Source organism: Hippichthys cyanospilos, chromosome 22 (assembly GCF_059441005.1).
Source record: "Hippichthys cyanospilos isolate Australia breed blue-spotted pipefish chromosome 22, RoL_Hcya_1.0, whole genome shotgun sequence".
Lineage (NCBI taxonomy): Eukaryota > Metazoa > Chordata > Actinopteri > Syngnathiformes > Syngnathidae > Hippichthys > Hippichthys cyanospilos.
Window position 1 is genome coordinate 4,197,501 of NC_142390.1, and position 23,940 is coordinate 4,221,440.

The following is a 23,940-nucleotide window of genomic DNA, read 5'->3' on the forward strand; positions in this document are numbered from 1 at the left end:
ATTGGATGAGAATAAGTGTAAACAACATGGTGGTCTAGAGTAGAGGTGTCAAACTCGCTTTAGCTTGCGGGCCCCATAGATAAAAACCATTGTATATTTATATAACTTTAAAACAGCAACTTCAGATTTTTCTTTTTAACACTGTCCAAAATAGTACAAGTATATTATCACTGTTGGTCATAAAACATTAACATTCCTATTAATCCTAAAATATTTCAAGTTTGTCATTTATTGAAAAAAAAAAAAAAAGACAAAATCATCTCTCGGGCCGAATTCAGCCCACGGCCCGTATGTTTGACACCCCTGGTCTTGCGAATATACAGTTTGAGTTAAGTGATTGTTTTCTCCATGGCCCTTGTGAGTGTTTTTATTTTGCATTTGACTGTTTGTCCCGTTCAATAAACATCTGAAAGTGCATCTTCCCTTCACTTGATTCAAGCACCGCATACGTGAATCGTGCAAATGAAATTGCGGCTCGCAACACTCCGCCAACGAGTCCTTGTCAAGGGCATGAAAATCCACGTCATAAATCAATGTCATAAGTCTTCCGTGTTCCTGACCCGATGAACCAATTTCATGTTGCAAAAACTGGATTTGGTGGTTGAATTTTCCCATTTTTGAGACTGGGAAAGTCTTGAAAACGACAAGATGACACAGAACGAAACGACCTTCATTCGCATCGTTTCAGTTCGGCCGTTGCGACTTTCTCGACACATCCTGTGAGGAAAAATATGGCCGCAAGTGTGTTTTTCCTGAGAGAGTGGTGGCGGGCTCCAGACGCGGCCTTATCTGGCTCAGAGGGGAGGATGTGGTCAGCCCTGGGGGGCCCTTTGTTTTGGGGGGGGGGCGCTGCCTGTCTGCTGCGGCACGGAGCCCATTGTTAGCGGCCTCACAAGCCCTCGCTGCCTTTTGGGGAGGTATAAGAACAGCCCATCAGCGTACGTTTTCGAGGTTATTCCGGCCGACTTGACGAGCAGCGATGGTAATGTGCAATCAGCAATCTCTCACTTACAGAATATCAAATATTGACCACCGCATCTCTCTCAGAATTCTTACCAGGACACTCAGTCTGATTTGGAGGTCATTTTAGAATTCCTTGAGGAGTACCACAGGCAAAACGCGGAAAACAACGGTAAAACGAACATTATTGTTACTTTTATTTTATTTAAAATAAAGATGCGATGTTGCATTTGTCAGCAGGTGTGCAGGAGGATGCCTCCAGTGTGGACGACGACATTTGGGAGCAAGGTTGGGGGCCTTGTGAGCCACCTGTGAGCATTTACTATAATTTTTAATACCCAGGACATATTGCAATTTCATTCCTCCGTTTTAAGAATGGAATAGAAAAAATAAGTTGAAAATGTGATCATCCGCGGTGAATTATGGAAAATGTAGAGATACATTCGTTAAAAAACGAAGGGATTAGTCGACAATGTGCACAACTGAATGATCAAAATCTTAATGTGTTTTTTCTCAAAACTAGGGATTTCAACTTGGCAATATTCAAAGTTCCTCAATGTTTGATTGTTATTGTATTGTATAAATTTTAAAGGGGAAAAAGTGTAGAAGTACAATATCTATACCTCCATTTTCCTTATCGTCGATATAAGCCCGATTTTGTGAAAACGCATACATTTTTAAACGTATATACTACTCGTGAACTGACAACACATTTATGGAATAATTAACATGGCAAGTGCCATTCAAACTGGGTAGGCAAAGATGTTTATCAAAAGCCTTAATCAAGCAATTAATCATGGTGATTTGATATTCAAAGGTGTGATCATTTAAACTTTGTTATTTCATTTGTGCAAGAGCATCGCATGTGGCTCGGAGGCGGCGCCACATGAGCCGTCAGCTGCCACCGTGACCACGAGACAATTAAGTAAACATCAGGCCGCGGCGGTGGCCAGCGGTAAGTTCTCCTTTTCTCTTTTACCTCACACGGTTATTGCCGCAGGAGCTTGCCGCTTCAGAGCAAAGAGATCATCAACAATGCAAGTATCTTTTTTCCATATTTATCAGATAACCGCGGTGTTTTGTTGCGAGTTATTTTCTGGGAATTGGTGCTTTTGAGGAAATGATTAACAATAAGTGCTGTGGCGCAGATAAGAGCATGTGTGTGTGTGTGTGTGTGTGAGCTACACAGTCTGGAATCTATTGTGGGTGAAATTTGACGCCCCTAAATTCTGGCTGCTAAGTGCGCGTCCCTCAAGCTAATTTGCATTGGCAGGTGTTAAAGAACATATTGGAAAACCTCAAATCGCCAGCCACAACAACTACTGTTTAGGATGACAAACAAATCACAAATTAGCTTCAAACTGTCCTCAAATAACCACCCCAGCAACCAAAATGGCAGACCTGTCTTTTCGAGCATAGGTTCTCCTAACTTTTTTATGGGGTAACTCATACTGTATATGAGAAAGAGTATTTTTATGTTGCCAAATATAACTGCTTTCAGTGGCTGAATTTAAGGGCTTTCATTCACCTCCGGTTCATTGGAGTTATTTGCGTTTTAATGGCTAGTTGTCAAATTACACTTGCGTGCTCTACACACATGCGACACCAAACTCAAAATGTTGCATCCACCTGTCTATTAAGTAACTGTTAATCTAATTTGTTAACAAAATTTTGCAAAAGTGCCATTCTTTGAATAGTCAAACCAATATGGCGAACTTCCTGTGTTTTTTCAGGAATGGCTTCTCGAGATTTTAAGGGACACCCCATGCCGACTTAATTTCATGGCGCTAAATGAAATTGACTTCAGGGGGTGAATTTTCAAAAATGGCTGACTGATGTTAATTGGCTTGTACTATTGTACTTCAAACCGTTGTGAAATTGATGCGCTTGAGATGCCGGACATTTTAACGGAGCACTTACTGCTTCTTGCAGGTAGGAAGGTTCGGCTTTTCCATTTCCTCTTCGAGATGCTGGAGGACCCGTCCATGGCTCACTGCGTGTCCTGGGTGCCGTCGTCCTCGGGGGTCTTCCGCTTTTCCGCCCGCAACAAGGACCAGCTGGCGGCCCTGTGGGGCCAGAGGAAGGGCAACAAGCGGCCCATGACGTACCAGAAGATGTCGCGCGCACTGAGGAACTACGCCCGCTCGGGCGAGATTGTCAAGGTGAAGAAGAAGCTCACGTACCAGTTCGGCGAGGACACCCTGATGCTTCTGCACAAGCGTCACAGAGGAGATCTGTAACTGTCAAAGTTATAAATAAGAGAGACTAGAGACAAAGAACACAGCCTGAGTCAAAATTGTCTTTTGTAAATGGAGAAAAAGTTTTACGTTTTGTCTCAAGCAGGTTGTGGTTTAAAATTGCAGACAAAGGAATTCCATTTCAAGCAAGCTGCTTTTCTCCTCGAATTGGTCGAGGACTTTCTCTCATTTCAGATGTAGTCCACATGGTTCAACGAGAACCTGCATGCATCTGTCTCCCATACAATCCAAATTTCATTAATTTTACATCCAACACATAACTGAATACATGAGTTATATGTTTTAATTGAGATAACACATATTTTTCCATGAGTAATGCAAACTGAAAAATCATAGGCGTTTGTATCTTGAATGTGTTTGATATTTCTAATAAAAAACAAAAATATCTTGTTGCTTGAACCACAAGATGTCACCAGAGTCCAACCGACCTCCACCAAAGGGGCCCTACCCTCCCACAGTGTATTTGTGACCTCATAGATAAATCACCCCTGCGATGTGAACTCTCAGTGCATTGCCGACAATACCAAATGGTTTTGAGCTCTTTGCGGCCCCCGTGCCCACACGACACCCGCCCCCTAAGCCCAGCATTTAACGCTGGAGCCCACCGCCGCGGTTATAAATGGGCCAATGGAGAGGCAGAGTGTCCGTTACCAAGAAAGGCCACATGCCGTAAACTTAATAAGTACATATTAAGTTTGAAATTTGAAAATCGGTCCTGTTTGTTTATGTGGATATGTCATCACGGCTTTCTAAAATTAGCTGCGGTGTCTTGGTTGCACCATGCAAGGTTTGGTACCGGGTTAAGTGAGTTGGCGTCTCATCGATGATTTCGCGAAGCGTCCCCTGAGTGTCCTGTTAGAAAAGCTTCATCGAGTGACATAATTCCCAGTTTTTATACTGATACTGTACACATATGAAACGTTAAACAGCTTTCTAAGTATAGGCCGCCGAGCCAGCGGCCAGGCATCTCCCCGTGGTCCACTGTTGTCAGAGGACAGCATTCCCACCGGATTAAATTGATACCTGGCATGTGGCCCGCCGTCTCAAATGTTCCCTTTATCGTAAATCCACAAGTTTCTTTGACGGCATTGGATATGTGAACGCTGGGCGGGATTGCCGAAGCGATAACGGCAACACCGTCGGCTTCTCTGTCTGTGACACGGCCTCCTCACATCTTGTGGTTTATATAAACATTTAAGCATATAATGTGCTGAATTAATTAAAATCGCCGCAAATAGGTCCTTGGTCTTATGCTGCCCGGGCGGGTCGGCCTGGGCACTGTAGTTTATTTTCAGTCGATCCCGCATACGCACTCCTTTGGCTATAAATAATCTCAAAATCCAGCACTGAAAGTAATCCTGCACAATACGCTCGAAAAGACCATTTGGGGTGACGAAAAGTGTTTTCGTTCGGAAAGCGTTTTGGTCCAAAGCTGACACCAAAAAAAAAATAAAAAATAGGTGTATTCTTGTTTTGATCTTTTGTAGACTAACCAGTATTCAAGAAAACCAAAAAAAATCTATCGGTAAGAGATACACCGTCAGTCAATTGGTTTCTTATTCAATAACGTGAAAAAAAACGCGTCTGAACGTTTGAGTACTGTATTTCTCATTGCAGCGCCTTGCTGCCTTGAATTCAAAAAGCTGGGAGGGTGGCGGATGGCTTGAGGACTGATGCTTTTACTGTGGGCCAGACAGAGGTTGACTTTCCACAAGAGAAGAGAGGAGGAGCGTGCCATCTATCTATATAAGGCCTGAAAGCCATGTCACCCCCTGGATCTATCACTGTTCCTCCTCTCCTCCCCCCCACCGAGACCACCAAAACGTACCCCTGCGCTCGCTTCGTCTCCCATCACTCTCTTCTGAGTGTACCAAACGCTCGCTTGCTCTACCTGCCGCCCCCCCTCCCCCTTGCTGGTGGACTCCCCACGCCTCGTCCCGGCAACCTCCCGTTGAGTCCCACAGCTCGGAAGCTGCACCTTTTGTCGACCGCGCGACACTCTTATTGGGACGCAGCTCAAGATGCCAGAGCCCCCGAAGCCAGAGCCCCCGAAGCCAGAGCCCCCGACGCCAGAGCCCCCGAAGAAAGGTAGGGGTGCAGAAGAAACATGAACAACACTAGCCACGCAGACTGTTTGGCGTCAAAGAAAAATGATTTGGGGGGGTTTTGGTGTTGTATGATCGATGCATGCACGTGTGAGCAACACCACAGCAATCCAAATTAAATATCGCTTCTGAGGTTGAGGAAGGTCCTGCACGATCGGTGCCTGGACTTAGGATCAAGGGTACAAGTTGTTCCAGTTGTCTCCAAGATGATGAATGGCAAAGATATTAAACTGGACACCTAATCTAAAACTATCCCGTCGTCCCGCCCTCACTTTGGAACCATGACATCTGTCATCTACAATATCACGTCCATCAACATTCCTGGTTAATCCACGCTTGTCTGTCATTATGTGATGGTATTACTCCTGCCTTCTCCGTTAGCAGCTCAGACATGCCCATGAAGAGTAGTACGTTTAAAACCTTTTTTAGGAACCTTGGATGCACCCTCCTCACTGACAGTTGATCTATTTTTTTTTTTTTTAATAAACCCGCCATGCCCTAGATGCTTCATTTGTTCAACGTTTTCATATTATTTCCGTCAAACTGATATATTCTTCTATTTTCCTTTGATACGCCGCTGCCAAAGTATGAGGATTGCTGTGAGTGCAACTGAATATCAGTGCAGATTCTTGTTGTGGTCATTTGAGTAGTACTACTAAAAAGGAATTACAGACATGAAGCCCCTCCTTTATTTTGTTATTTTGATTTTAGTTCACAGGAACGAAACCATTTTTTGCCTCCCCTTGCAGGAATTGTCAGTAGCCTCATTGGCACACATGAACTCACACCACTACGGCACGTGGCTTTTGATTGTAACGGCGGTATTGGATCGTGTAATTTGCCATTGCGGGATTTATCTTAATTGAAAATTCGGGACAAGGATGTCTTTCCTGTGTGTGGGCGTGCACAACTCCTGATCCCTTCAAAAACAGCCAGTGACAAGCATTAGCCAAAAATAGCTGCACATCCCAGAGGAGATACTGTAAACGTGTGCAGAAATGTATTGTTCTTCAAATGGGTCGGACCAGCTGTTGTTGTCGATGACACCGCCTCCTCACCCTCCCACCACCTTTACTTTGGATACCGAAGAGAAGATGGGTCGCCAGGGCACCTCTTGGGGCCAAGATTCTTGTCCCTGGAATAGTTTGGAATGAGCTCACTTTTAATCCCCATCCCTTGTTCCCTGCCATCTCCTCCCACCGACACCCAAGCCCCACCCCGTCCCCCCGCCTCCATTGGCCGAGCACCAGATCTTACGAGCCCACGGCTACTTTACACATCGCCCAAAGGGCAGCCACCCTTGCTGACCCGATGGAGCGCAATGGCAGGATGGATGGCGACTGACAGACGTTTTCATTCGCACGCTGAAGGTCTATGTTATGAGAAGCAACAGTTGGAACTTCAGTGAGCCCCTTTCTGTGTGAGTGCCAGCACAGGCAACAGCTGAAAATACCTGCAACCTTGTCAGTTGAACAGGGAGACCTCAGAAGTAAAACAAAACCTTTCTGCACCCTCATTATCTCTGCCGCCACGAGAGTGTGCCCCGTTCTAGGCCGCATGATGTGACCCCGCAGGATTGCGCCGTGATGGCCAGCAACGCATTGTTCGGATGCATAAGTTGCGGCTAATTTTGGGTGGCGGAATGCTGACGGGGATTCATCGCAAAATTCATGGATATCCGAAGCGGGGGACGGCAACGGGAGAAGGAGGCTCTCACAGGATGATACGATGTCAGCAAATGTGACAGAGTTGAGATCAATACGTCCATCAATGTGATCTCCTATGCATTTGATTTGTCCACATTTTTTTGGTCCAAATTAGTGCTGATTTCATGCCAGTCAAAAGTCACCAACTTCCATCTTGGTCCATCTCATGCTTGTTAGCACTTTACTGGTGTTTATCATTGCTATTAAACTTCAAGCCCAACACTGAGCTGCCAAAGAAGCATGGCGCCATCCGTGGATTTGCCAATTTATTACGTGTCTTTACGCAAGACATTAAATACCTAAATAAAGGTTGGGTGACTCGTTTTCACTTTAACAACAAACCAAAACACGTCTCAATCAAAGCTATAAAGAGCAGGGGCAAGTCCAGATGTACCGTATTTTTCGCACTATAAGGCGCACCGGATTATAAGGTGCACTCTCAATTAATGACATATTTTAAAACCTTTTCCATATAAAAGGCGCACCGAATTATAAGGCGCACCGTATTATAAGGCGCACCTCCAATCAATGACATATTTTAAAACTTTTTCAATCACAATATAGTAATACTCAAAGTAATAACAATAATAACTCAAATGATAACTCTAAACTCTCAATAGCATGATACCTCAAAGTCAATATGAGCAACCTTGTTCAACTGTAAACACACAAAAGAAACAGGTAAAGCTTACTTTATCAGTTCATTCCCCATCTACGAATCTCAATATTGATCCATATATAAGGCGCACCTGATTATAAGGCGCACCATCAGCTTTTTTTTTAGAAATTAAAGCTTTTCGGTGCGCCTTATAGTGCGGAAAATACGGTACAACTTCTGTGTACAAAGAACCACCTAATAATAATGTACACAGATTAAAGGCTAATGGGAGTCTGAGATTTTTCCTTATACATGTTACAGCTGTAAGTTCATGGTTGGCACAAAACAAGTGGTGTGCCACGGGGCACTCAATCCTAATGAGTCGAGACTGGAGTCAGTGTGTTGCACATCAAATACTGGCAAACGATTTTGTAATGGATGCCTCCTTTCTTTTCTCTTTAGATGAGCCGGCAAACGAACAACAGAAAGGTGAGTAACCAATGGCAGGTCCTCGCTTGTCACGTCACACCCGCCGACGACTATCAGACAGACGCAGATTTGTTTTTGGTTAGGTAAACATAGCTTCAGGATAGTTGCTCCCAATGAACGTAATTTGACACCTGTCTGTTAGATTGTATCTTAGAGGGGCAAATCATCCATATCGTGTTCACGGTCACGCGAGCTGGATCCTTCCCAGCCAATTTTGGGCCAAGAAGCGAGGTAAACCTTGATTTGGTCATCAGTTGATACAGGGCTGGTATAGACAACTAAAATCGAAAAAGGCTTTCCATACAAAGGTTTTATAACACATTGTTCAACCAGTTTTAATGCTTTCCCCTTGGATTAGTGTTAAGAGACAGACGTCTGACTGTGCAAGAGATGAGCAGACATCATCTCCCAAAGAGGAGCCCACAAACCTTAAGACGGGTTGATCCTTGTAGACAATATGTGCAGCAGTGGCCCACAGTGATGACCACCGGGCTTTCAGCATCTCTGAAATTCCTCTCGCCGGCCAGCTGATCCCTGGCTGTTGTTTCAGCTGACGCACCGGGCCGCACCATGTGAGGGCAAGCGGGTTGGGGGTGGTGGGCGGGTGCTGCGATTTGACCTTGGAAGCAGCAGTATCTTGAGGCTGACGCTGGAGAAGTTCTCACTAAAAATACCCATGCAATTTTTTGCTAAATATCCACAAAAAATACCCTTGAAATTTTTGCTAAATATCTACAGCGTCGGTTCAAACGATTGACCCAAAGAGGACTTTATGATTACCAGTGCTAACATTTACAAGGTCTTTAAGAATAGTAGTAATCCGTAACTCACTGGGAAACCTAACTACATTTGAACATTATTAATCCATATCAACACATGATGGAAATGACATTGTTGATGTTTGTCGTGTGAGAATGCACTGTATAGAGTATAATTGTGTGTTACCTGTAAACAAGTATGTGTAAATGTGTGTATTTTTTTGTGTTGTTGTGTATTTGGTGTACACGAGAAAGCAAGAGGCACAACGTGCTTTGAAAAGCTCTGTGCTCATCCAAATCCATCCGCCGCTTTTATTTGTCACGTTATGTTCAGAAAGTGTTGCGCCAGACAGTAACGATGCCCCGCCCCCCCCTGTGATTTCCATGGAGGTCTCTCCACCCCCAGGTGGGTAACCTTGTCTACTACCCCGTCCTCAGTTCCCCCACAACTCACGTCACGTGTGGGTTTGGGGTGTGTCATCACATGAACGTTCTTGAGCTTTTGATTCACTTTGTGAGGCCTTCAGCATCTTTGTGGAGGAGGTATGATTGTGGTGTTTTGTGGGTCTGATCATGCTGCACTTGCTCCCTGGCACTTTTCTTGTGGCTTGACACTTTTCACAGTGAAGACGTTTTTTGAGATGTTACATGGTAGGAGAAAAAGGTAGGTGTGGTAGATAGACGTGAAATGAGAGTATAACATACAGAACAAAATCTCAAGACTACAGAAAAGACGGATGATTATCAGTCTATAAAGCAGAAAGCAATTAATATAAAAGGTGAGTCACCGAGTATTCCAGGAAAAGATATCCGGGAAAGGTTGGACGAAGCTGTGTAAGGTTATGGTTTCCTGGTGTTGATAGCAATGTATTGTATGGATACATTTAAAGAAATGAATCAGTATTTCACAAAAAAAAAAAAACACAACAAATTTAAATTAAAAAATGGAATGAAACAGTGATTTTGTTTATATTAAAAATTGGCATGAGCTGGACTTGGGAAAACTACAATATTAGAGCCAGTGAAATAAAAAAAATGTTGGCAGGATTCTCACTTTTATTTCAGAATAATGACTTTATACTCAGGAATTCTGACTTTTTTCTCTGATTTGACTTGTCAGAATTCTGATTATTCTTGGATATCTGGCTTTTTGCCCAGAATGATCTTTTTTTTTTTTCCTTTGCTTCTTTTTAATTTACAATGATCACAGTTCTCGGGGTTTTTTTTGTGTTTTTTTTTTTTTTAAATTCAAGACGCACAAAAATTCTGATTTTAAAGTGAAAATTCCGAAAATATATTCGGGATTGTGAAACAACTGAGAATCCTGCCAACTTTTCTTCTGTTGCGTTTAATTAGTACTACAATTGTTGAGTTTCACTTTTTGTGTTGAACTACATAATTTTTGTGGGCGTTGTTGCACGCTTTTTGCCTTTGCTGATGTGAAGGCATGTCATCAGGTCATCAAAAGAGAAGCTTGCAGGAATATGCGCCATAAAGATCCCCGAGTGATCTCACACTGCCTCACGTTTCTGGCATTTTTGGGCTGTGCGCTTTGCGCATGTCGAATCAATGTCACCCATCTTGCTTGCTATTGAAGGACTTGAGCCATGTTGCAAGGTGGGTCTCCTTGTCAACGAACACCTTTATTGCAGATGATGACGGCGTCGCGAGTACTAGTCTGCCCCCATCAACCCCTGCAGGTTGGTACCCAAAAAAAGGGTTGGCTGATGCTAATGTGACTACAAGACGTTGAGCCACAATATACTGAAGTTTCCCAGCAGTCAGGGATGGAATAAATTACTTAGGGCCAGTGTTAGCATAACTATCAGGGATGTACACGGAATTAACGTCGCGATGTATGTCAGTGCTCTGACATACATGCATAAGAGTGTGTATGTGACGCCTTAGCATTAGTCTTTATTGAACGAATAAAGCTGATGCACAACTCGTATTCCACATGTATGACGCGTATGCATGCTGTGGATCCTTATCTATTCAACCAAACGTCATGCAATTTACGTGCAAATTCCTCTTGATGTGTCATGATGGAAGACTGGGGATTCGATTCATCTTCCTGCAGTATAGACTGAAAATGAGTTTTCACTGGTGGGCAACGGGAGTGAGTTCTGAAAACTTCTATTTATGAGGCTGCCCTGATCATTTTCCGTGATGACTGTGCTTTTTTTCACAGAGGAAGCCAATTCACTCAAGAAACTGTCAATTGAGCTGCCTAGTAAGATGCCTCTGTTCAGTCCCATTACAGCGTTGACCAAAGCGGTCGCCTTCCCTAAATCACTAAATCAAAATATAAATGAATAAAATAGCGTAGGAAACATGCTGGCAGACATGTTTTTTCTTTTCTTTTGTGTGTTTCGACAACCCTTAATAGTAGACCAGAGAGAAGTGGGGATGTCCCCTTGCTAACAAATTAACAGTCACCTTTTAACTCAAGATGACACTTTCGATTTTGCCCTTTGAGAATTTCCCTTCAAACAGCAGATACAATCATTTTCAATACTCCTCCCCACAAAAAAAAAAAAAAACTAATTGCTTGGTATTTTTTGTGGTGTTGTGTGCTTCCCCGGGGCGGACTTTACAGTACTATTCCCGCCAATATGCTGTAAATTTGTCTTTGTCTTTATTTAGATGATAGCGTCCCTGTTACTTCCATGGGGAGAAAAGACTCAGGTAATTGAGTGGTAGACGTAGTCACTAGAGAATGTTGATATTTTTACACACACCAGGTAATCCAGAATAGCGTTGTTTTTAATTCCGATCCTCCGTCAGCCGGGTTGGAGATCAAATAAAGTAAGTTTTATGTTCACTCATGTCTACTTCATGCTTTCAATGTTGCTTAAACTGCTGCTGGGGATGAAAGTGATACAAGATGTCCAAGTGTGTGTTGTCCAGTCCCTGTGTCTTGTCTGTGTGGTATGACCTAACAGCGCAAAAGGTGGGTGTGATTCAGACCAGCGGTGACCAAAAAGATCGAGCGAAATTCTTCTTTTTAAAACGCACGACCGTATGTGTTTGTTTCAAATGTGAACCAGTGTGGTCTTTGGGTGAGTCCCAGCCCCCAGAGGAACTGGAAAAGCCCATCGAGACTACACAGGAACCCGAAAAGCCCGCGGACACCCAACCGCTGTCCACCCTGCTAACACAAAGTCCCGTGAGCGGCACGGTGACAGTCGGTAAGCATAACATACAAAGACTACGCACTAAATGACTCTTGTGAGTGCATTTGCTATTTGAAGACAATGTCCTCGGATTGAAATTCTGCTGAGTCACATAGCTCCCCCGAAACTTAAGATCAGAACCCAAAACTGATTCGGATTTGGTTTGGCTATGCATCAATTGACATGACAATACTATACGCATTTTAGTAAGAGGAACAAAATGTTTGGGAATGGAAAACTCCACACCTGAACATTTGCATCAACAATAATGTCTCCTTCTGTCATTTTGGCTGTCTAAGGTGGGGACATCACCTTTGTGGCCAAAGTGGAAGCGAAAGACCTTCTCCGCAAACCCACCGTCAAGTGGTTTAAGGGAAAATGGATGGACTTGGCCAGCAAGACGGGGAAGCACCTTCAGCTCAAAGAGACCTTTGATCGCAACACCAAGGTAAAAATCGGACTCAGGTGTCCATCAGATGAAACGCAAACTTCTGTGACGCTAAAGATATGCCTCTATTTGGACAGGTGCACACATTTGAGATGCACATCATCAAGGCCAAGGAGAACTATGCGGGCAATTACAGGGTCGAAGTCAGCTACAAGGACAAGTTTGACAGCTGCAGCTTTGACCTGGAAGTGAAAGGTGGGTTCAAGCACCAAGCAGGTGCTCTTGTCAACGCGCCCACAATGAACAAGTTACTGTGAACATCTACCGCTGTCTTCCAGAAGCTGGGGGATCGCAAAGTATTGATATCCGATCCGCTTTCAAAAGGAGGTAATGCAAGAAGACACGATGGCGTTGTAGAGTGTGTATTCAGTATGCAACACAAAAGTACAATCTTGTAAATGCATACAGTCTACGATTGAGGGCAGTTTTATCATTACAATCAACTCACCAACTCAAGCGCCTTTACACAAGTAAAGGCCCACTCTGATCTATTAAATCACCATCAAACAATGTGTAAAAAAGGCAATACAAAGCATCCTGATGTCACCACGCACGGGATGCAAGACTTACACAAACCACCTTGTTTCAAAAGCAAAGACGTAGAACTGAGTCTTGTGTAAGCACCAATCATTTATTAGCTTGCAGCTAATACACTGATTGAGCGTTGTGTTGCTCTTTCAGCATTGTTTTCAAGAGACTGTTTCATGAAATCTTGATTAATCTCTCCCTGTTAACAACAGCAGTGAAGGCCAAGAAGATGCAGGGGAGCTTGACTTTAGTGCTCTCCTTAAACATAGGTGAGAATCATATGCCCACCCACCGAGTGGTTGCTGCGCTTTCCTCCAGTATTGGTTTCATGTGCTTCTTTTGACAAATGATTCATATGACACCACCCATTTGAATGGCGAGCCTATGTCTAGCATGCTTCTCTTGGTTGCTCAAAACAAACGCAATGATGCCTATTTAAGCTCAAGCTAAACACAGACACAACCAGATAAATGACACATTTATTTTGGGCTTGTCTCTTCTTCTCCCCTACATATTCAGACATCAAAGGTTAGTAAAGCCAAAACCATAGGTATTAAAAGCATTAGACCTTACTGCGGGTGAGTACCGTAATCTTGTAGAGTCCCCAGCATGACAGGGGGGGGCTACCAGAATTGGACGAGTAAAGAGTGTTGGCGTACAGTAGCTTGGTAACACTTCATTTGAAAGCCACATTCTGGAGGGCTCCTGCTTGCAATCGACAATGATAGAAATGGTCTTGGAGCGCCGTTTCCCATTGTTAAAGATGTGCGAAGGAGCCACGGAGAAATGATGCGCTAAAATAGTGTTATCGCTACATTGTCGTTCTATTTCAAGTTGGAAATATAAGACAAATAAAGCCATGTTTATTTGGGCCTTCCACATAATAATTGCCCGAAAATAAACAGAACAAGTAAAGGTTGGAATAACATTTCTGATGCTTTTCACCTTGCTAACTTTCAGACATTTGGAAAAATGTCCATGAAAGAAAGAATTGACCGAATGTTCTCCTAATGCAAACACCGCTCATGTGCAAGTCAACAAATTCACTAACTAGCATGTCACAAATCTAATTCGACACTCGCCTCCAAGATTCTAACACTATGCAAGCTTCCCCGACTCAATCAATGGAATGAGCACAAAACAAAGGAATGGGCCAGAAAAAATGAAAACGTTAAACAATGTTTGTTGCAGGCAAGAATGTGTGTGTTTTTTGTTTTTTTACCTTTGAAAAAGCAAACCAGATATTGTCAGAAAAATGACAAGAATGATCTGAAGCAAAAGCACAAACGAGGCTGGAAAGGAAGCATGAGATGATTGACGCACATTTTTCACACTTCATTTCGGTCTGGTTGGCTAGAATTTTTTTTTTTTTAGTCACTTCTGACCAAAGCTTGTCCTCTAAGATCAAAATAAACTCAGGTAGACACTGCATGAGGCCCATCCCTTTGTGTGACATGTCCTGAGGAAGAAAAGCAGTTTGCGCTGTACAGAAGCTCACAAGTTCCTCAAGACATGTTACTCAGATTGTTTTACGATTCTGGTTCCAACACAATACCCTACACCACCAGGGAGCATAAACAGCAGGATGACACTCCTGAGGTGGATGTGTGGGAGATCCTGAAGAACGCTCGTCCGGATCAATACGAGAAGATCGCCTTCATGTATGGTATCACTGATCTGAGAGGCCTGCTACGCAGAATGAAAAAGATTCCCAAAGAGGAGAAAAAGAGCGAAGGTGAAGAAGAGTCCTTTGGCCGTTGTAATTCCAGAGAGGACTACGCTGACGATCATATCATTTTGCAGCCTTTGCAAAGAAGCTGGACCCTGCATATCAGGTGGACAAAGGAGGCAAGATCCGCCTTGTTGTTGATCTGACTGACCCCACGGTTGACCTGAAGTGGTACAAAAATGGACAAGAGATCCGTCCCAGTCCCAAGTATGTGCCGACGTCGACTTCTGTGTTTCCTAAAGATCGTCAGACCTACACACAAATGAAGCGCATTTCATAAGATGCCATTCATTTGCGGAAATATGTCTTGAGTTGTCTCAACAATGTCTTCTCGACTTCAATGTGGCTCGTAATAGTTTCTACTACTGCAGAGCGACATTTGAGTGATAATCTCATATGTACTGTTGTGTTTAACTGCTTTTTGTATGCCTCCGTACAGGAACGAGTGGTACCTCCCATACAGGTCTTTTAACTGAGTGTGGCTTTGGCAAGAGGGTAGATATGAAGGTTTAGAAAACGGGCTCTGGAGTTGTAATGGAACACATTTTAAGAAAGTTGAAATGATAATGGACTTTCACTTATATAGCACCGTTCTACCTTAGGTACTCGTAGCGCTTTAAACTGAAAACTCATTTACCCACTCATGATGCAGAATCATGAGCAACTGGGGTTTCAGTGTCTTGCGCAAGGACACTGACATGGTCACAATGGTCGGAGATCAAACCAGCAAGGTCTCGGTTGGGAAACGAACACTCTACCACTGATTTATGCCGCCCCGAAAGCTTTCAGAGCGTCACCTAAAACAGATATGATGCTAGACCTGGAAAGAAACCGAATTTGAAGTTAATGCCAAAGCCATGCCAAGCTAAAGCCATTTGGGAGGCTATTGCTGTGTTCTGGTTTCACGACCAGGACTTCCTGGTTGACTACAATCCCAGGCATGATGTCTTTCTGTCTACGTCTGTCTGTTATGTCATGATGCTCCTTGCTGTCTGCCATAATCCCTTCCTGCACACACTGTGCGCTCCGGCCCTGTTCTCTGTCTACTGCTGACCTTAAGTCAAAGGAAGTAAGTCGATTTGTCTGTCAAGCTATTTCCTTCGTGTTCAGTGTTGCGCAGTTAGCTGGTTTCTGATCTGATGTGCATGAAGCATTCTGAGAAACTTAATGGACACTTGCTTTTTTACAAAGAGTGAAATTTGATCATGCATGTCTTTCAGTCAAGTTAACGAATGAATCACGTTTAGGTACATATTTGAGCACAAGGGCACACAAAGAATCCTGGTCATCAACAACTGTGCTCTCAACGACGATGCAGCGTATTCTGTAGCAGCAGGAGATGAGAAATGCTCCACAGAGCTGTTTGTGAAAGGTAGAGAGAAAAGATTTTCATCTCGGTCCTCGGCAGATTCTTATCAGTTTTCTCTTCAGCGCTTATCGCTATTTCTCGATCGCAGAATTGCCAGTCAAGATCGTTAAAGGTCTTGAGCCTGTGAACACCACAGTGAATGAGAGAATCGAGCTGGAATGTGAGGTGACAGAGGAAGGCGCCCCTGTTAAATGGTAAGATGATGGCTCAAAGCCCCGACAACTACATAGAAACTCCCTTTTCCAGAAAAGCAGTTGAACACTCCTTCTTTCAGGATGAAGAATGGAGTTGAGATTCCAACAGGAGTTCGATCCAGATACCGCGTCAAGTGCGAGGGAACCAAACACACCCTGGTGATCGACGACGCATCCCTGGAAGATACAGGGACTTACTCCATCATGGCTTCTGGTGGCTCTTCAGAGGCTCGTGTACAAGTTGAATGTATGTGAACACTGATGCCTAATATGCTTTGCTGCTGTCGTAGGACGGCTGTTCATCTGAGAGATTAATTTAACTCTGCTCAATAGTGAAACCACTGAAGATCCATCAGGACCTGCAGGATACAAAAGTGATGCTGGGAAAGCCTCTCAAGTTATGTTGCGAGATCTCTCCGGGTAACGTTCCGGGCCGATGGTATAGAAATGGACAGCTGATCCAAGAAAATGACCGCATCAGCATTGTACACAAAAATAAGTATGACCTCACTGACAAGAGTTAATGTTGAATCCACATACTGCGAGTGATTATGTTGACTAACATCAAGGGTTTTTTGTTGTTGTTTTTTTCCCCCAGGGTTCACGAACTTTCAATCGAAACAAGCACCCTTCACGATTCTGGAGATTATACTTTTGTACCTGAGGGGTACTCACACAGCCTATCTGCTAAGGTTCATGTCATAGGTATGTTCCTGACTAATTGACTTGACATCACATCCATTAAAACACTCAATCATTCAATATACAATTTTCTTCAGATCCTCCAAAGGTGCACCTGGAGGGCTTGAACTTCGTAGACAATACTGTGACAGTTGTGGCCGGAAACAAAATGCGGCTGGAGATCCCCATCAGTGGTGAACCAGCCCCCAAGGTGGTGTGGATGAAAGGTGAAAGGGTCAGTATCAAACTTTTATCCGCAACGTGGGTAGATGATAATTCACAGGGTCTATAATCATTGGGCACCCGCATCTCTGGCCCAGGTTATTCTCGAGTCGGGCAATCGAGTCAGAGCTGAAACGTACGTTGACCAGACTAGCCTGACGATTGATATCACAGAGCGCGAAGACACGGGCAACTACAAATTAGTCCTTCAAAATGAGGCTGGTGAGGCCTCAGCTAGCATCAAATTAAAGGTTGTAGGTAAGAGCTGGCTCAAAAGAGATTAACGTGTGTCTATGGAATTTCAAAAAGTCCAAACCCCTTGCTCTTCCTGCAGATATCCCTGATTCTCCAGATGCTCCTTTGGTCCCTGTGGTTGGAGGTGATTGGTGCTCTATGACGTGGGAGGCGCCCAAATATGATGGGGGTTCACCAATTTTAGGTAAGTGACAAAATACGCACTTTACAAATTTACTGTGCAACAAAAAAGCCTTTGTTTGTTCTTGACAGGCTACTACATTGAGAGGAAAAAGAAGCAGAGCTCAAGGTGGATGAGAATTAACTTTGACCTGATCAAAGAGACGTCATACGAACCTAAGAAGATGATTGAGGGCGTACCATATGAAGTGAGGATATTTGCTGTCAATGCCATTGGGGTCTCCAAGCCCAGTGAACCGTCCAAGGCCTTTACCCCGCTTGGTGAGTCAAACAAATCATCCCTTTAATGTCCCCCGAACAATGACTCAACTTTCCATTGGCACTGTCACTGGAGTGCCTTGTTTGAGCACAACGTAATGCATTTCAAACGCCTGTTGTCATTTTTGCTCAGAGTTCAGGTTGAATAGAAGTGCGTGATGTGTCCTTGGAACCACAGGCACACAGCTGTTCCCTCCCGTCTCACCGCCATTCAAAGCATTTAACTAAGACTTCCATTGGTCGCGCAGGGACTTTAGAAGATATTAAAATTGTCTTTATAATGACTGCCAAACCATCTGCGGATTATAGGTTTAGGAGATTAAGTCCATGAGAGCGTTCAGTAGGAGTGAAATGATTCCGAATCAAGAATGGAAAGAGTCCAAAGGCTGGCAGACAGAGAGGAGCCTTGCTTCATGTGCTTGTTGTGTTTTGATCTTGTTTCTGGACACCGTCACAAAAGCAAAAGCCTGATTAGCGATATTTGCATCCTCCAAGCTGTGACCAGTGAGCCCACCATGCTGGTGGTGGATGACGTGACTGACACAACAGTGACCGTCAAGTGGCGTCCTCCAGAAACCATTGGAGCTGCTGGTCTCGACGGGTATTTGGTGGAATACTGTCTTGAAGGATGTAAGAAAGCCATCTTAGTGACTCGCTGGGTTGTCCTTGATCAAATTTGAGGAAATCAAAGTTGAGAAGATGCAATCTTTCTTTACCAACAGCTGAGGAATGGGTACCAGCCAATAAAGAACTGATAGACAAGACCAGATACACCATCACAGGTCTGAAACCAGATACTAAAGTCTTCATTCGAGTCAAGGCTGTCAACGCTGCGGGAGCAAGTGCTCCACGGAATACTCAACATGCCATTCTTGTAAAGGAGGTTATCGGTAAGAGAAAATTGTGCAGAAAAACAAAGCAAAAAAGAAAATAAAAAGTTGCCTGATAACTGATGTCTTAAATTTCGTAAAGAACCACCCAAGATCCGTGTCCCCCGACACCTGAAGCAGACCTATACTCGAAAAGTCGGGGAAACAGTCAACCTTGTGGTGCCATTCATGGTAAGGCAAAGTCCAATCATTTTTACCGTCACTGAACATCTTCCTTGTAATATCCATGTGACAAATTCCGAATAGGGCAAACCTAGGCCGAAAGTCACTTGGCTGAAGGACGGTCAACCCATAGATCCAGCCCACGTGAGCATCCGGAACACGGACAGCGACAGCATCATCTTTATCCGTAAAGCAGAACGCAGTCACTCCGGGAAGTATCAAATGAAGGTGCAGGTAGAAAACCATGAGGACTCCGCAGAGATGGACATACAGATCATAGGTGAGGGAATGAAGCATGTGAGAAACAGTGACGCAAAAGAAGCTTAGGCTCATTTTTTCATTTCTGTGCCGTTAGACCTCCCTGGGCCTCCTCAGATTGTGAATATCGAAGACGTCTGGGGAGAAAATGTATCGCTGTCCTGGACCGCTCCAAGAGATAACGGCAACGCTGCAATAACTGGCTACACCATTCAAAAGGCAGACAAGAAGACAATGGTGAAAAATGGATTTGGAGAAATCTGCAACGCCAATTGCTTGTTCCTCATATTTACACATTTTGATGTGCCGAACGTAGGAATGGTACACGTGCATCGAGCACTACCATCGCACTTCCATCGCCATCACCGAACTGGTGGTCGGTAACGAGTACTACTTCAGGGTCTTTTCTGAGAACATGTGTGGACTTAGCGAGTCGGCCACCCAAACAAGGAAGAGTGCCCTCATCGTCAAAGAAGGTATGAGTTTTCTCTGATCGTGACTGGTTTGTGGAGAGTTTTTGAGGTTAGTCAGATCGTCTTGGAAGAAAAAAAATGTTTTTTTGGGATAGCAAAAGCTGAACAAGGAGAACGTGTCCTGAGAACATGAAAACACTTTGCTTGTACTCTTCCACCTGCAGACATGAAGTTGAAAATCTTTGAGTTCAATGACCACGACTTCAACGAGGCTCCCAGGTTCACCCAGCCGCTCATCAACACGTTTGGAATCGCCGGCTACAACACCACTCTCAACTGCAGCGTGCGTGCCCACCCCAAGGTAGGAATCGGGCAAGTTGGAACCCACCCAAGAATGAATTGCAACGATGACTCCGGTCCCCGAACCTTGTGCTTTGTCATAGGCCAAAGTGACCTGGATGAAGAACAAGATCATCATTGGCGATGACCCGCGCTACCGCATGTTCAGCAACCAGGGCGTGTGCACGCTGGAGATTAGGAAACCTAGTCCTTATGACGGCGGCATGTACACCTGCAGGGCCATTAATGACTTGGGGGAAGCCCAGGTGGAGTGTAAGCTGGAGGTCAAAGGTAAGTGTGGACGCAGGGTGGGTTAGCGCCACTTTCTACTGTTGGTTTCCCCAAACCTTGATTGGCTTATTTTGAATTAAAAAGAGCATTTATTTGAAATTAAAACCAAACCAAACCAAAAAGAAACTACTGCTGTTGGGGCCAATTCAAAGTAGGTACTCGTGTTTCAAATGTGTGTTGTGAAAAATCCAAAGGTCTGCCATGTAGGACATGTAAGTATCTCTTTGTTTTTTGTCACAGAAGCTATCATATATGAAATAACCGTTTTTTAAGTGTTAACTAATACATATCTCCCCATGTAATCATAAAGACAAATCATCTAGTTATCTTTAAAGCCTTCTGATGAACTTAAACGAAATCATTCCAAGGCGCATTTGTGCTCCATGTTAGATATGCTGCACATATACAGTACGTATGATCCAAATGTTGCTCTACCACCAGTAACTGTGTTGTGGGGGCAGTGTTGAGAATGGAACTGAATAATCTGTTTAAGTGGTTTGCAATGATAGGGGGAAGAAAAAAATCAACAAGGACTGGCCTTGAAATTAATTCTGTATTTTTTTTTTTTTAATTTAATCGGGACATAATGTCTATATACTCCACCTTTGCAATGTTTCTTTCGTTTATATTTGAGGATACTGAAGAGCAGCACCCACTGACACGACCCATGGAATGATGTCACTGATCTACGGCTGACAATATATCAATTTTATTATTTCAACAGCAATGATGATTTTAAAATGAGCTAAATTGTTAAGCCCAGGTTTTACATGTGACAGAATGTTGGATGGGTGGTTTACAAGATGTGTACTTAATTGTGGTATTTAATATTTAAAATATGTTATTATTGTCTGAACATTTTGCAGTGTTTTTTCAAACAACCAAAATAAACTACAAGGGGGAGGAGCATCATTTTAGTTCTTACGATAAGCATAAATGAACCTTTAACAGTGAAAACAATCAAGCAGCCTGTCCAATAAAAAGCATATATCTCCAGTGTATTGTTTTTCTTTTGCTTCAAATTGATTAAAAAGAAAAACTAAACCAGAGATACATGCATTATTTGGCTGCCATCGATTGTTTCTTTGCAAATTTACCTTGACATAGACCTGGTTCATCTGAAGCTAACTTCATTGATGTATATGTTCCAAGAGCAAAAGGTCATTCTTTTAACATGTTTTGCCTACTATGCCACTAGAGGAGCTAATGTTACAAGTTTGGTAGCATCATTTCATGTCAAATTTCACCCTTTTAGTTCCATCCTCACTTCTTTGACCTGACAGTTTTTCTCAACAACGGAGCCACATTCATTTGTTAACCTCATATAAAAAGAGTTCAGTAATCACTGAGCGCTACACCCCCTGGTGCACACATATAACCCCACGTAAACATTTGGTTAACCCCTATTCTCTTCTCTCTCCCCCCAGTCCAAACTCAAGAATCATGAATGTGTGTTCTCACATAAGGTAAGCTTTCATATGGATCCGGCATATGAAGCTTATGTCATTCATTATGCATCCCGCCGTGTCAGCCTGCTTTTTAACTTTGAGTTGCTGGTTGGGACCGTGGCCGCTATTTCCCTTGCAGGAAGTCCCTCCCCCCTGTTGGAAAGAACGTCGGCCCTTTTAATGTAACGGGATTTGCATGAAGCCTCATAGCTGGACTACTTTACATTTCTATTTTGTATTTCGCACTGGTTGCCATATTGTGACCCTTGAGTGTTGTGTGCACACTGCAGACGACACGAGGTGAGTAAATTGCTTGCTAATGTACGGAAACAACGGTTGATCTAGCTTTTCTTCCACGTGGCTGCAATGAACAGAATTTTTAGAGCATTAAAAACTCGTAGCAGTCACTTTGTGGTGAATAAGAGAATATTTTTCAGGGTCTTTTCTGTGCTGGATTTGGCAAAGTGGCTGTATGTTCGAAGCCTCAGCTTGTGTCTCAGTTCAGTTCTACTTGGGTATAGTTTAAACAGGTGTAAAACCATCTAATTAAACAAAACAAACAAAAAAAATATTTTTGATGGAATCCTCATTACAGATGGGTTATACAAGTGTAAAAAATAGTTACATGCTTTACATACTTTTTTCTTCATCTGTCACACAAATTAAACATTGTATAAATCATTTAGTAGAATGAAATACAACTACTCACCTTACCCATCTTAGGATTTTTTTTTTTCAAGATCCATTGTCTTCAATTTAATTCTTCAAAAGTGAATCTGTTCACTATCACCTCCAGTTGCTTGTCTGTCAAACTAAAGAGAAAAGACAATTGCACATGACTTTAAAACAACCACATAGTTTATTGCTACCACATAATAGGAAATGTCATCCATGAGACTAGCATGCAGAAATGTTGCACTGTAGATAGCGACCAAAAGACGCACAGGCATATATTCTTTATTCTCATTGGGTAAGGAACATTTCTAATATGGCCATAGTGGCATTTGATCATCATTTAGGCTGTTAATACTGCCCATTGAGCTAAATACTCATGGTTTGAATTTTTTGGGAGAGGCCTATGGGGCTTACAACACACAAATCCAAAGAAGAACTGAAAATGAGACACTTATTACACTCAAACCACATTTGCCTGTCAGTGCCTGTTAACGAGTGTCCCCTCTTGTTCCTCACCCGCTACCACAGGAGGGTTCACCTTCTACGAACTCATGCAACGCGGCGTGCCCCTCCACCTGATTGACAAGTACATGACTGAGACGAAGGTTGTCGAACAAGACAAGTAGAGACTTGTTGCGCTTTAGCTGCAAAACGTGCTGCCACGAGTGACGCCCCTCTTCTTCCACTTACACCCATCCAAGATGGAAGGCCAGCAGCTTGGGGGCCGATTTGGGGATGGAAGGGTGAACGAGGGGAGGGGGGCGCACCGGTCTTTGTGTGGCATGCTGTGTCACCCTCATTTTTTTTTTTGTATGTCTCAGTCAGCTCAGATGCATGTCAGCAGCTCTTTTTGTTTTGCTTACGTGTGAAAACAACAATAAGACTAGCACACTTCTTGTTCATTTTTTGGGGGGCGGGGGCGGAGGTACTTGGTAAGGGAGGGGCATGTATAAAAAAAAATGTTTGTTCTGTCTTTGTATGGTGTCTCTGAAGAAAACTGTTGGATAAATGAAAGTATCGTGGACTTACCATTACAAGAGGGCAAGGTGGTTAATGAAAAAATGTGGTTCCCTCTGCATGAAGTCTTGTCATTTTTCTGGATTCATATTGATGACTTGGGCAAGAATTGAAGCTCGGTCAACATGTGCATGCCTTTGTAATTATGGCCCCTGGATTACAATAAATGGCAATTTTAACTATGGCATTGTTCTTTTTTCTATCTTATTTCAACATCCTTTTTTTTAAAAAAATCAGTCTACTACAGTGTTTAAATATGTCACAGAAATTCAGACCGTCAAGCAAATACACGCTGATATAAAAGGCGTTCTATTTTCTGTTTACGCCAGGTGTAAACAAACATTTTTAGAATTGTGAACCACAATAAAATAACTAATCAGGTTGTACATTATGATTGCGTAAAATGTACACGTATTTTAGATAAAAATGAAAAAAAATGTGTACAAAAAGGTGGCGAATGATTAACGTTTTAACCTAGATACCATATTATGTCGCTATTTTGTAAAGGTCACAGCGGAAGTGAAAAGATTTAT

The 23,940-nt window shown here is 43.2% G+C and overlaps 3 protein-coding genes across 6 annotated transcripts in view; all 3 read left to right on the forward strand.

Moving 5' to 3' along the window:
* The window catches only part of spic (Spi-C transcription factor (Spi-1/PU.1 related)), a 2,729-nt gene extending 2,314 nt beyond the window's left edge, over nt 1-415 (forward strand). Inside the window, exon 5 of the mRNA XM_088407070.1 lies at nt 1-415. This exon is cut by the window's left edge and continues 876 nt beyond it. The gene's annotated coding sequence lies outside the window, so the exon portion shown is untranslated.
* Nucleotides 349-3,525, forward strand: spi2 (Spi-2 proto-oncogene). The gene is made up of 5 exons (XM_088407056.1): nt 349-357; nt 1,048-1,132; nt 1,201-1,271; nt 1,816-1,915; nt 2,893-3,525. The coding sequence occupies exons 1-5, from the start codon at nt 349-351 to the stop codon at nt 3,198-3,200; spliced, it is 573 nt and encodes a 190-aa protein (XP_088263182.1). The 3' UTR covers nt 3,201-3,525.
* A 1,526-nt stretch (nt 3,526-5,051) lies between these two features.
* On the forward strand, nt 5,052-23,591 carry mybpc1 (myosin binding protein C1). Of its 4 annotated transcripts, none has more exons than XM_088407062.1 (30): nt 5,052-5,306; nt 8,090-8,116; nt 9,209-9,280; nt 10,527-10,574; nt 11,066-11,107; nt 11,521-11,562; nt 11,925-12,065; nt 12,350-12,498; nt 12,576-12,693; nt 12,777-12,825; nt 14,595-14,761; nt 14,830-14,962; nt 16,003-16,127; nt 16,213-16,318; nt 16,399-16,565; nt 16,652-16,817; nt 16,917-17,023; nt 17,098-17,234; nt 17,320-17,479; nt 17,556-17,660; nt 17,729-17,917; nt 18,410-18,544; nt 18,637-18,804; nt 18,887-18,975; nt 19,051-19,246; nt 19,322-19,461; nt 19,541-19,700; nt 19,862-19,998; nt 20,081-20,267; nt 22,919-23,591. In XM_088407062.1, the coding sequence occupies exons 1-30, from the start codon at nt 5,240-5,242 to the stop codon at nt 23,014-23,016; spliced, it is 3,627 nt and encodes a 1,208-aa protein (XP_088263188.1). In that variant the 5' UTR covers nt 5,052-5,239; the 3' UTR covers nt 23,017-23,591. The 4 variants fall into 4 exon arrangements, with proteins under 4 accessions (XP_088263188.1, XP_088263189.1, XP_088263186.1 ...); XM_088407063.1 differs by having other exon boundaries at nt 12,780-12,825; XM_088407060.1 differs by lacking the exon at nt 10,527-10,574 and adding an exon at nt 13,239-13,295.
* The last annotated feature ends 349 nt before the right edge of the window (nt 23,592-23,940 follow it).

Excerpts from the sequence above, each read along its gene's own strand:
- spi2 (XM_088407056.1), top strand. Across the intron at positions 1,133-1,200 it reads GCAAAACGCGGAAAACAACG|GTGTGCAGGAGGATGCCTCC; the intron begins GTAAAACGAACA and ends ATTTGTCAGCAG. Across the intron at positions 1,272-1,815 it reads GGGGGCCTTGTGAGCCACCT|AGCATCGCATGTGGCTCGGA; the intron begins GTGAGCATTTAC and ends CATTTGTGCAAG.
- mybpc1 (XM_088407060.1), top strand. The coding sequence starts at position 5,240 with ATGCCAGAGCCCCCGAAGCCAGAGCCCCCGAAGCCAGAGCCCCCGACG. Across the intron at positions 9,281-11,065 it reads GGAGGTCTCTCCACCCCCAG|AGGAAGCCAATTCACTCAAG; the intron begins GTGGGTAACCTT and ends TTTTTTTCACAG. Across the intron at positions 17,480-17,555 it reads CATCAAATTAAAGGTTGTAG|ATATCCCTGATTCTCCAGAT; the intron begins GTAAGAGCTGGC and ends CTCTTCCTGCAG.